We start from the raw sequence: 12,619 nt of genomic DNA on the forward strand, positions 1-12,619 counted from the left end.
TCTTTTACAGTGTATGGTTACCACCGCAGTCACTGATGTTCAGGCTAGATGGCTAATAATGTCTAGAAAGAAATTCTTAGTAGGATCAGATATCCAACCAATCAGATATTCACGACTTATTTTACACTCATGGCAAACAAAACCCTCAAATTTTGGCTTAAAATATGGACCATTTAATTGCACTTATTTAATATAGATACACAAAAGAAAATAGTAAACATGTATATTTACATATTGCTGAAGTATATGAAATATAAACCCAACCAGTTCTTTTAGAAACTATGAAAGCATGTTAGATGTATACACAAACAAGATTCAGTAAATGGATACTATACCTAATAACCGATGTGTTCATTTTATTCTTAAATACATTATTCAGCTAGACATGTCCCTAATATTGGTCTGTGGTTGTCCTCGTCGCTTAAGGACTTGCTTGTACAGGTTCTCGACCTCAGTGACATGAGCCAGCAGTTGAGTTCTGGCTTTGCTCTGATGGAGTAAAAAACAAATATATGAATATTATAGGATCTACATTTTACATATGACAGGTTGTGGATAAATTATATGTAAATAATAACTAGAAAGCTTAATATACAAAAGTCTTTAAATGAAAAGAAAGTGAAATTTGATCATGACAGCAAACAGTTTGAAAGTGTGGTCAGAGTTTTTATTTTATAAATATTAAATATACTCTTCATTTTTAGATACCACAATACCAACATTTAACTTTAGAAATTTATATTTGGCGTAATAAGCCTGATTTTCAACTGTTCAATTTCAATAATTGTCAATTTCTGAGAGAAATAAAGAGATTTAAATAACTATTTTTATTCGATTTGTGGAAGAAATGTTATCAGACATTTATAGAAAACAAATATTAACCAATATATTTTTCCAGAGCTATACAGTACACACACACACACACACACACACACACACACACAGAGCCAAAAGACTACTACACTTACCAGATTAGTTAAATGATGGTCAGTAGTCGGAATTGCTCGAACCATCTCAATTTTCACATCTAAGTTCTGAACGAACTCCACCACCATCCGCATGAGCTCTACCACATACCTGTACATAAAGATATGGTGAAATAATCAAAAATCAATACCGTTACCAAACATGATCATACAAAAAAGTGTGGTTATAAACTGTGCGGGGCAGTGACCTGTGCAGATCAGCCTGAATGGGCAGGTTCTGCTGACACAGAGGCTTTGTGAGTCTCTCTCGCAGGACTGTCTGTTCTCGCAGCACCTCCTGAAGGTGAGAAGTGAACTGTTGCAAGGAAGCAAACCTTTGACCTCAAAACAAGACACACTCATTAGTACAATTGGTAAAGTATGCGTGGACATTTACAATGAAATGTTAACATGCAACACTTACTGAGATAATGATTGTGAGCCACGTCTGCACAGTCTCTTTCCAGATTCAACAGCTCTAAATCTAAATTAGCCTAAAACAACATGAACAACAAGATGTCAGTTGTCAAAAAAATGTAGCATTATTTGCTGTTAATTTGCTTGGGTAAAGTTATACAAGATGAATGAGATGAATTAGTTGAATATTAAAGAAAGTTCTTTGGTGAAACTTTGGATGTTACCAGCTACTGGCATTTTAAAAGCCAAAGAAGTAAATACATACAAAATAAATATAATACCTGCGACTCCTAATGAAACGTAGAGGTCAAACAACCAATCGCACAAGAAACTGAACATTAATAACAACATCAACCTTAATTCCGTAGCCTGAAAATGTTGACGTAGTATTGAGCGTTGTGAGTGTCCTGTTGCATAATGACACAGGGACCACACACAAATGAGGAGGCACAGTTATAATAGACTTATTTTTGCAGATTAATGATTTCGATTCAGAAGACCTCAAATTATAATCAGAAACCATGAGTAGTACTTTTGCTTTGCTTGTGTATGCTTTTATATTTGACTCTTAAAGTACTGACAGCCATTAAAAAATAATACATGTAATGCAGATCTTGGATGAAACTTTACAAAAATTATATATAAATTAAAATATATATAATATATATGATACACATAGATATCATCTTTTGGAAAAGGACACAACATATGGTCCATCCTATACACAACACCTGAACATTCCGATTTTGACTAATGTAATAACATATAATACAATAACCTTTTTGTTGTAATATGCTTGAATTGAATAAACTGAATTGATCTTTGAGGGTTTGCAAATCAAAAATAAATTTTCAGAATTTAAAAAAAAATAAAAATCTTTTTAAAAAAAACTCTATTCAGGTGAACATAAAATAAGTTATTTTGAAAAATGCTGGAAACCGATAAACATTGACATCTATAGTAGGAACAAATTCCTATGAATGTAAACGGTTACTAGTTTCCAACATTCTTCAAAATATCTTCTTTTGTGTTCATCAGAAGAAAGAAACTCAAACGGGTTTGAAACAAGTGCAGGATGTTGATGACATCATTTCCAAATGAGGATAGACTATTCCATTAAGTGCTGAAATGACTTTGAACCTGATCAAGATCTTGTCTGATTCTGTTCAGCTTCTCAGCTTCAAGTAAAGATGAGGAGAAGATTTCTGAATCCCGTGGCACAGCATCAAGCTCCTCCTAAAACATCAATAACACAAATGCATGAAATAAACCAACTGAACCGTTGTGTCACAAATCATGTTCTAGTGTAGTTTACCTGTGTCATGGTGCCTGCTGCTACACATCTGGCTAAAATCTTAGCAGCAGGTGTAACTGTGTAAGTAATTGGGTCCCAGGAATTCATTACAAGGTTTTTCTTCCAGACCTGATGGCAATAATACAAACAATGAAGACCAATGATTTAGGGTGCTTTTTCAGTTGTTTTATGATTTGATATCTTTGTTTTTAATCAAAAAGATATCATCCTTTTGTTTTATACAGTTTTTTTTAATGAGGGCAAAAAAAAAGAAGAAACGAAAAAAACATAAGACCTTGCTTTTTTTCTCTAAATTTTGCTCACAAAATTGTAGCATTATCTTAAAGACATTGAATTCACATGGAAAACTAAAATCAGAAGCTGGTTTTCTTCCCATCTCATTTCCCCATCATTCTGTATATTTTTGAGTTCAGTGGTCTACATTTAGACATTAACCCTGTGATGCTGTTCAGTCATTTCTGAGAGAAATTCAAAAACTGATTGAATTAAATTTATAAATTTATAATAACACAATTTATAATAGACAATTTATAATAGACACTTTACATTTGTTTAAAAAATACAACTTAACATGGATCTCTATTAGTTTTTGACTCTAATAGAAAAAACTCATCTTGTGTTTTCACTATAAGACTAATCGTGAAACTAATCACATCCAGTGGAAACTTTGGTGTATCACCCAAACTAAATCAGATTGAGACCTCAACAGCTGTTTAAATTTCATTTTCCTTCAGCTTAGTCCCATACTTATCAGGGGTCGCCACAGCAAAATTAACTGCCAACTATTCCAGCATTTGTTTTATGCAGTGGATGCCATTCCAGCCGCAACCCAGTACTGGGAAACACCAATACACACTCATTTATTCACACACTCATACACTAAGGCCAGTTTTTTAGTTCATCCAATTCACCTATATTGCAAGAGAACATGCAAACTCCACTCAGAAATGCCAACTGGCCCAGCCGGGACTCGAACCAGCGACCTTCTTGCTTTGAGGCGACAGTGCTAACCACTGAGCCACCGTGCCACCCAGCTGTTTAAACGCATTACCTTTTTTTGTAACTGAACTTAATTTTATTTTGAACTTTTATACCAACACAACATAAAATTCACAATACAAAATCAACATTCAATAAAATTATTTAAACAAATTATAATAAAAATAATAGCAAAACAAAAATTATAACAAATATAAAATAATACAAAACAATATAAGACAGTCAAATTGACAACCCTTCAATTTTTGTTTTATGTGCTCTCCAAATATTGCAAAAAGCTTTTAAACGCATTACCTAAATTGTTAATGTTGGTATAATTTGTTATATTATAACTACTTTTGCAGTTTCAGTGTAAATTTTACTTCTTTTTAAATTACTTTTTTCCACAACTAGGCCCACATGGAATATGCGCACACAGAACTCACAGATTTCCAGCTCACCATTTATCAAGTCTATTTTTTTACTTTTGTAAATGTGTGTAAATTTAGTTTTTATATTAATTTCAGTGATATTATTGACTAATATGAAAATGTTCATATGATTTACATACAATACAGTTTGTAAAGTAATATTTTCTGTCTTTTAGTAGATTTACTATATGTGAGACTTGCTTTGTTTACCAATTAAGTGGATCTAATTGGATTTGCATTGGAAACATTAAATAAAAGTTAAAAAGGTATTATTTTTTATTTATTATATTACATTTTTAGTTGTGATACTTCCAAAATTATTTCGCATAAATCTGCAGATTTGTTTTTACAAAATTCTGTGCATAAATGGCTAAAAATGTCTGCCGATTCGGTCTGGCCCAAATCACAACCACTAATTTATAATAGAGACACTTTACTTTTGTTTAAAGATTAGCATGGATCTCCATTAGCTTTTGACTCTTACACAAAAACATAAAATATAAAGTGAAGGTGTAAATGACTCAGAAACTACAATGTGGAAACAAGTTACAGTACCATTTAATCACACAAAAAAATTCTAAGTTTTGTTGTTTTCTGGTCCAATTGTTTAGAGATTGAACAAAACAACATCTAATTGAATAAGAAATTTTAATTAAAAGAAATCATAAGTAATTAAACAAACTCAATTGACAGAAGTGTCACGTGTTAAGCATAAACTAACAAACGAAAGACATCCAATCTGCATCTCCAGATATCTTGACAAATGTTACATTATTTTTTAGATATATTTCAAAACACAAATAGAGAGGAATACGTTAATTTCTGCACTGTATACAGTATCATTAAAATGACTGCGAATTTAAGACTAATTTAAGACCCATTGTTTCCTTTAACTGAAGAGAGAATCAAGACCCAGACCCTCTTGTTGTAACCAAAGAGCTTAGAATGACCTATGATTCTATGCTCTTTGTTGTAACTCTTGATATCTTGCTGCATTTGGTTATTTTTTTTACGTTTTTTACGTTACACCGCTATCAGGGCAACAAATGCCATGTTTCCTCGTCACTTGCGATGTTCAAGGCGTCCAGTGTTACGTTACCTGTAGTTCCTCAATGCGATTTATCCCGACCCGCTTTATTTTGCCAAAGAAGTGGTCTGCTGTGTTGTTTTCAATCTACCGCCTAAGCGAAATGCAACTTCCTACTTCCTGCTTTAGATCCGCAGATTCACGAATACCTCCCAAGACAATAAACACTCTGCACCTTTATTTGTAGAATAAATCAGTTACAACTAGACCACAAAACGGTTTATATAACTATAGTTGGCCATTAATATATATGATTTAAATAATATAAAAATTTTACATTTGTCGAATCAGCAGGCATGGAAACGTAAAATATTATTTAATAAACCGCGCCATTGCTGTTTCCAAAGCATCGCTTCGCTATTCTGTAAATAAATATGACACGATTACATAAATCACGATACTAAAAAAACAATCGCTTCTGTAAGGTTCATTATAGCAGTTTTATTGGTAAGTGACAGCGTTCTGGAAAACCGGATCAATCGTGATGCGGTTCTATTTGAGGTTGTGCGGTAAGTCGCGGGTCACACAATGACAGCAGTCCTCCTCAAGCACAACAAACCGCAGTTGTCACTGTATCACTATTATTTTCAGTAGACTCGCGGTGTCTCGTCTGAAGCGCTTATTGTAGTGCAGCTTGTGTTTATATTCGAGTCCGGTTGTAGTGATGTCAGCGGCGGCGCGTGTCGTAGCGCCGGTGATGATGCTGTCGCGGTTCCGCGGCGCGCTGGTCGGCTCGGTACTCGGCGACTGTATCGGCGGAGAGTTTGAAGGCGCTGTGGATGTGCCTCTGGATCGAGTCCTGCAGCATCTCAGCGCTCTGGAGGACGACACACGGGGCGACGGTGAGCCAAGCAGTCTCCTATCTGACGTACAGCGAGCCTAATAAACGTTACCTGACGCTTGATGATCAATCTCTGACTGTCAGTGTCTGAAGGCCAAGATTTATTAACTCGTGGTCTATTCCGACTTTAGGGGTCACACCTGTGGTACTTTGCGGTCAAATCAGGCGATGCTATAGCAAGTTCATATATAACTGCATGTACTTCCAAATAAATAAATAATGGCTTCCCTCGCAGTTTTGATTTCTAGTACTAATCTCAGCGTATACTTGAATAAGGATACAGTTGAGATGGAAAAGGTGAAGAAATACAATTGTAAATGTTCTGTGGAATTTAACAAAACTATATACATGTGCATACATTTTCATTTAGAGACCATATGAAAGTATTAGTTTATTTAACAGGGACAATACACTTGACATTGTTATAGACTACTTCAGTGTGGTAAAGTCATTGGCCCATGAACATGACCTGCTTGTTGTCAAAATATTTCATATCTGTAACAAGAGGCGAACAACAGCTATTGTAACATTATTTATCAATATGTGGAACTTTTTGGACATTCATAAGCTATAGAAATTTAAAATCTAAAACAGGAAATAGGTCAGTTGTTATTGTTTACATCCCTCAAAAATGGTCTATACAAAGACATGCTGTCAATGCTGACCACTTAAACGTGGTTTTTAAAAATGACAATTTTTAAAAAACATCAAAACTTCATTCATTTATTCATTCATTCATTTTCTTGTCGGCTTAGTCCCTTTATTAATCCGGGGTCACCATAGCGGAATGAACCACCAACTTATCCAGCAAGTTTTTACGCAGCGGATGCCCTTCCAGCCGCAACCCATCTCTGGGAAACATCCACACACACACTCATACACTACGGACAATTTGGCCAACCCAATTCACCGCATGTCTTTGGACTGTGGGGGAAACCGGAGCACCCGGAGGAAACCCTTGCGAAGGCAGGGAGAACATGCAAACTCCACACAGAAACACCAACTGAGCAGAGGTTCGAACCAGCAAACTTCTTGCTGTGAGGCGACAGCACTACCTACTGCGCCACTGCGTCGCCACATCAAAACTTAACACGTTATATTTTTAAAAATTTGACATTGATGTAATTTAATAGGTTAAGTTTCTTTGTAAAGTGATGTATTGTGTTTCTTTCAAATGATTGACTACATTTTCTTTACTTGGTCTTAATTGTATTTATATTTAAATGAAATAGGTAAATCACTGCATATTTTGATACTTTGGCTTGGTATTATGCTAATCATGGCACATTTATCAGTCTCTCCAGGATATTGCAGGGACACTATAGTATTATTTGCTTTAATTATTCTGTTTTGTTGTCAAAATAATAATTATTTATTGATCTCAAACTATAAAAAAAAACTTACAAAATGCTGGAGCGACTGAATTATACTGTATATCATGCGCCTTTTATTTGTTATATAATGAAACACAAGTGTTTGAAAAATGTCAAAATGAATCCCATAAATATGGTAAATATTGTAAATATCAATTATATGCATGAAAGGAATATTGATGTCATCTACAATAACAATAATTTGCTTATGTCTTCAACTGCACCTGATTGCTGTGTGTTTCTCTTTAGTTTCATATGGTTGGTCATTTCTTGGCAGGAAAGTCCACAGGTGTGACGGAGAATATTTCTGTTTGCAGAAACTGGCCGCATTCTTTAGAACTTTTTGAGCATCTGTCAATCCTAGATTGAAAACACGCTTTCCGAGATGGTCACAATCGTACAATCTTAGCTCATTTTAATCTAAATTTACACATTTTCAGGAATTCTTCAGTACAGCGATGACACCGCCATGATGCGATGCGTTGCAGATTCGCTCCTCACCAGGATGACATTCGATGAGCGAGACATGGCTCAAAGGTACATTGCTTATGGAAACGGAGTCCTCATGAACTAGTATTCCATTTTCACTGATCACATTGTTTGATTTTAGATTTGCAAAGGAGTATAGTCACTCTCCAGGGCGAGGTTACGGCTCGGGTGTCGTTCAGGTTCTGAGGAAGCTTGCGTCACCCCATCTGAAGGATGTCTTCCAGCCTGCACAGGCTCAGTTTGGTGGCCGTGGATCTTTCGGCAATGGAGGAGCCATGAGAGCAGTGCCCTTCGCTCTGGCCTTCAGAAGTCGTGCTGATGTCCGCAAGGTCAAAAAGATTCTGATAATTCACCCTAAAATGCACATCTGCTGTTAATTTACTCTGCCTCAGGTCAAGATGTAGGTGGCTTCTTTCCTTCTGAAAAACACTAAAGAAGATTTTAATGGAAATCGCGGTCTTTAGTGATTCATATAATGCCAGTCAGCGACTGAAACCAAAGAGATACGATTGGCCAGTGCTAGAAACTGAACACCATTTATTACGTGATTATGCTTAATCTAGACAAGTGTTCCTAAGTGTGTTTATGACAGAGCTTCCTGTTCAACAATGACATATGTGTGGACGCAAACTCAAGCATGAGCTAACGCCGTTTACAACTTTTAATACAATTGTTGCAACTAGGAATGGTGATAATTAACTGGATAGTTAAACAGAAAACATGTTGACTTGCTGTGAATCAGTAAAATCTTTAAGGTTTAATAATGAATCACCAAGGACCATGATTTTACCAAAAACAATCTTGATGAATAGTCTGCTAACAATGTTTACTTCATCTTAGACTGAGCAAATAAATGTCGTAGTTCACCCAAAACTGAAAATGATTACAGTCTAGTACATACTATGATTATTACAGTCAATATTTACTCACCCTTCAATTATCGGAGTTCCTTTCTTCTGTTAAACATAAATTATACTTTTAAAAATTCTGGTTTATGGCACTCATTGACTTCCAACGTCATTTTTTTCCCATTATGAAAGTGGATGCGTGTCAGCCACCAGTACTCTTTAAAATATATTCCTCTGTGTTCAGCATATTTTTATTTTTTAATAACAACATAATAAACCAAAAATTGTGCTTATATTTTTAATTGAATAGATTAATACAGCGACTGAAAAAAGTCTGAAATCAAGCAGCTCATAATTACAGAAGACATATGAGCAATATCACATGAGTAGAAATGCGTCATATTGCTCTGCTACGAGTGTGTTGCGTTTATACAACAGTTCAATGGCATAATGGTGCTTATAAGTACCAAAATGTAACTCAGCTTTATACAGAGTGGTCAACACAAAATACAAACATTCCTGATATGCGAGTCCCATCTTACACTCAACACACTACAATTACTGTGGTATAAATACAGCACTGCAACATAAAAAAGAGAGAGATCGACTAAGAAAGTCACTTACCAGTTACATAATGATTTGATCAGCTGTGGTTTGAAAATACGCCAATCTTTTCTCCTTTAAGGGCTTATTATGTGGTCTCTGTCGCCGTTTTGTGGATGGACAACGTCAATCGTCTTTGCTCTGCTTAATGACATGGCTAATGGATGCTGATGCACTGTATCTCAGAAATTATAAATATTTAAAATAGACACTATCCTTATAAATAAACTGCACAGTTGCAATCTGAACTGCATTCTCGCCTAAAAAGCCTCAGAAGTACATTATGTTGTCAAACAGCTGCAATATTTGTCAAACTGTAGTGAGTTTATTGATCTGCTGTCACTCTATGTGGGCGGAGTAATACAGAAGGTTGAGGAGGCTGTACGAGTGCTGTTATTGCATATCGCATGGCTATCAGCCAGATTCGAGAACCAGACAGAACTGTTGTATAAATTGTCATATCTTAGCATATACACAACAATTTTGGTTTCAGAGTTTCAGAACTGCTGGTTTAAATTGGACAGGCTAATTTGCTCTGTTTCAGACTAACATTCTGTCCTTCCATTTGTCTTTGGCAGTACTCGCGGTTTGGCGCTATGCTAACACACTCATGCTCTTTGGGCTACAATGGGGCAGCGCTGCAGGCCCTTGCAGTCCATCTGTCGCTCCAGGGTGCTTTGGCTCTGCCTAAAGATTTCATCGACAAACTGATCTCAGAAATGGAAGAGCTGGAAAAAGACGAAACAGCCAAGCATGATGCTAAAGCGTAAGTGAGCATCTGTGTGTATCTTAAAGGGCTGGTTCACTCAAAAAAAAAAAGATATTAAATGTAGTAAATCACTTTTTCCAGTGGAACATCAAAGATATTTTGAAGAATGTTTAAACTCCTTTTCTCTTTTAATTAAATATAAAATTCATTCATTCATTTTCCTTCGGCTTAGTCTCTCATTTATCAGAGGTCGCCACAGTGGAATGAACCACCAACTATTCCAGTATATGTTTTACGCAACGGATGCTTTTCCAGCCGCAACCCAGCAATAGGAAAGATGAACAATCAGAAATCATGAAATAAAGTTACTAAAATGACACAAATAAAATGTGTCACTGAACAAAAAAATAATAAAATAGAAAAAATGATGCATTAAAAATTATGTTAAAAAAATTGTAAAAGGTACAAATTCAAAACATTAATAATAAATATTCTATATCATAACACAGTCCAAATGAAATGACAACACATTGCAAAGATATTTTTGAGTGTAACAGAAGGGGAAAAAAGTCAAATGTTTGGAACCAATTTCAGGTGAAGTGTCCCTTTAATTGCGAGTGTCGCAGTTACCTGACCTTTCCATAAATTAAACACTACCAGACTGGAGATTTTGGATACTAGAAAATAGACTTTATTAAAGCATAATAATAAGCCCAGATGTCCGAAAACTGCCCTTCAGTACAACCTGAATTCTCCCCTAGACCATCTGAAGTGTTTTGTGTCCCTTGTACGTTTCTCTGCCCCACCTCTAGTTGTTCTCGTTTTCACATCTGACCATATTTGGAGAAGTTTTTACTTTACTGAAAGGTTAAGTATGTGTTTAGGTGGTCCAGTGACATTTATCTGTTGTAGTCTCGGCTCTCTGACCTTCTAGCTCAGGTATATTCAGGTTCAGGTTTACATTACAGTGTTTCCAGTGCTGCCTTTGCCAAATTCTTCTAAGTTGGTTATATGGGTTTACATACATTGTCATAATTGTATAATAACTTAATACTATGTCACTGACTCTCTTAAATGCCTCTTACACATATAACTCACATGTTTATAACATATACAGTTGAAGTCAGAATTATTAGTCCCCCTTTATTATTAGCGCCCCTGTTTATTTTTTTCCTCAATTTCTGTTTAATGGAGGGAAGATTGTTTCAGCACATTTCTAAGCATAATAGTTTTAAAAACTCATTTCTAATAACTGATTTATTTTATCTTTGTCATGATGACAGTAATTAATATTTTACTTGATATTTTTCAAGACACTTCTATACAGCTTAAAGTGACATTAAAAGGCTTTACTAGGTTAATAAGGTGAACTAGGCAGGTTAGAGTAATTAGGCAAGTTATTGTATAACGATGGTTTGTTCTGTAGACTATCGGAAAAAAAAAAATAGCTTAAAGGGGCTAATAATTTTGTCCCAAAAATGTTTTTTTTTTTATTAATAACTGCTTTTATTCTAGCCGAAATAAAACAAATAAGATATTTATCTAAAAAATATTATCAGACATACTATGAAAATGTCATTGCTCTGTTAAATATCATTTGGGAAATATTTAAAAAAAAAAAAAATCAAAAGGGGGCTAGTAATTCTAACTTAAACTGTATAATCAGTCATTTGCATATTCAGTAGCTTCTCATAGCAGGCTCCAGCACCTCTGTGGGCTCATTTCACTCACACACACACACACACACACACACACACACACACACACACACACACACACACACACACACACACACACACACACAAAATCTTTAGTTCACATGCTTGCAAATTTAGAGAATACCTTTAGGAAGATTAAAAAAAATCTTCTTCACGAGCTACTGTGTTTCCCTCCACAGGCTAAATTTATCAGAGTTTCCATATTGTTCACGTTTGCGCAGAGTGAAAGAACTCATGGACAAAACCAGCGTGAGCATCGAGGAGGTCATATCTGAACTGGGTCAGTGTCCATTTAAACCTTCCAAATGATTTTCTAATGATTTTTCTTGTATTTAACGCTCTTTTTCTTTTAATTAGGGAACGGCATCGCTGCATTACAGTCTGTGCCCACTGCCATCTTCTGTGTGCTGTATTGTTTGGAGCCCCAGGATGGTCTGCCGGAGCGATTCGGAGGACTGGAGAGGACGATAGCCTATAGCTTGGCTCTGGGTGGCGACACAGACACCATCGCATGCATGGCAGGGGCGATCGCAGGGGCACATTACGGCATCGACTCCATTCCCCTGAGCTGGCAGGTCAGCTGTGAAGGGGTGGACGAGGCTGATGATTTAGCAAGGCGTCTGTATGATCTCTACTGCCTTCCACAGCACAATGAGGACAGGGGGAACAATCAGCCGCACACCACAAACACTGACTGAGCCACTACAGTGCCACACGCACAAGAAAAACTTTACCTGGCACATCGTGTCCAATGCACCATCATCTGTGTTTATAAAATTGTGAATCTTCTCGTGCAAAATTGTTTACAATAAAAAGAACAGAATGGTACCCTTTCATTGGTAAAT

The 12,619-nt window shown here is 35.9% G+C and overlaps 2 protein-coding genes across 4 annotated transcripts; one reads left to right on the forward strand and one right to left on the reverse strand.

Moving 5' to 3' along the window:
* Positions 1-150: 150 nt before the first annotated feature.
* Positions 151-5,328, reverse strand: haus2 (HAUS augmin like complex subunit 2). 3 transcript variants are annotated; one of them, XR_012392801.1, is made up of 8 exons: positions 5,206-5,293; positions 2,698-2,805; positions 2,523-2,618; positions 1,390-1,459; positions 1,175-1,307; positions 969-1,077; positions 232-489; positions 151-182 (listed from the first exon to the last, which is right to left on the reverse strand). XR_012392801.1 is itself a non-coding variant. In NM_001201430.1 (7 exon segments), coding segments are annotated over 6 exon segments (609 nt in total). In that variant the 5' UTR covers positions 2,785-2,805; positions 5,206-5,328; the 3' UTR covers positions 151-375.
* A 170-nt stretch (positions 5,329-5,498) lies between these two features.
* On the forward strand, positions 5,499-12,610 carry adprs (ADP-ribosylserine hydrolase). Its single transcript, NM_001004565.2, is given in 6 exon segments — positions 5,499-6,035; positions 7,848-7,944; positions 8,018-8,225; positions 9,926-10,113; positions 11,954-12,054; positions 12,132-12,610. Coding segments are annotated over 6 exon segments (1,113 nt in total). The 5' UTR covers positions 5,499-5,857; the 3' UTR covers positions 12,473-12,610.
* The last annotated feature ends 9 nt before the right edge of the window (positions 12,611-12,619 follow it).

Source organism: Danio rerio, chromosome 17 (genome assembly GCF_049306965.1).
Source record: "Danio rerio strain Tuebingen ecotype United States chromosome 17, GRCz12tu, whole genome shotgun sequence".
Lineage (NCBI taxonomy): Eukaryota > Metazoa > Chordata > Actinopteri > Cypriniformes > Danionidae > Danio > Danio rerio.

Bases quoted from the DNA above. Each gene is read 5' to 3' on its own strand.
- haus2 (XM_021467207.3), bottom strand. From the start codon at position 2,784: ATGAATTCCTGGGACCCAATTACTTACACAGTTACACCTGCTGCTAAG. The intron at 1,308-1,389 runs GTAAGTGTTGCA...TCTTGTTTTGAG, and splicing joins GGCTCACAATCATTATCTCA to GTCAAAGGTTTGCTTCCTTG. The intron at 490-968 runs GTAAGTGTAGTA...TTACTCCATCAG, and splicing joins ACCATCATTTAACTAATCTG to AGCAAAGCCAGAACTCAACT.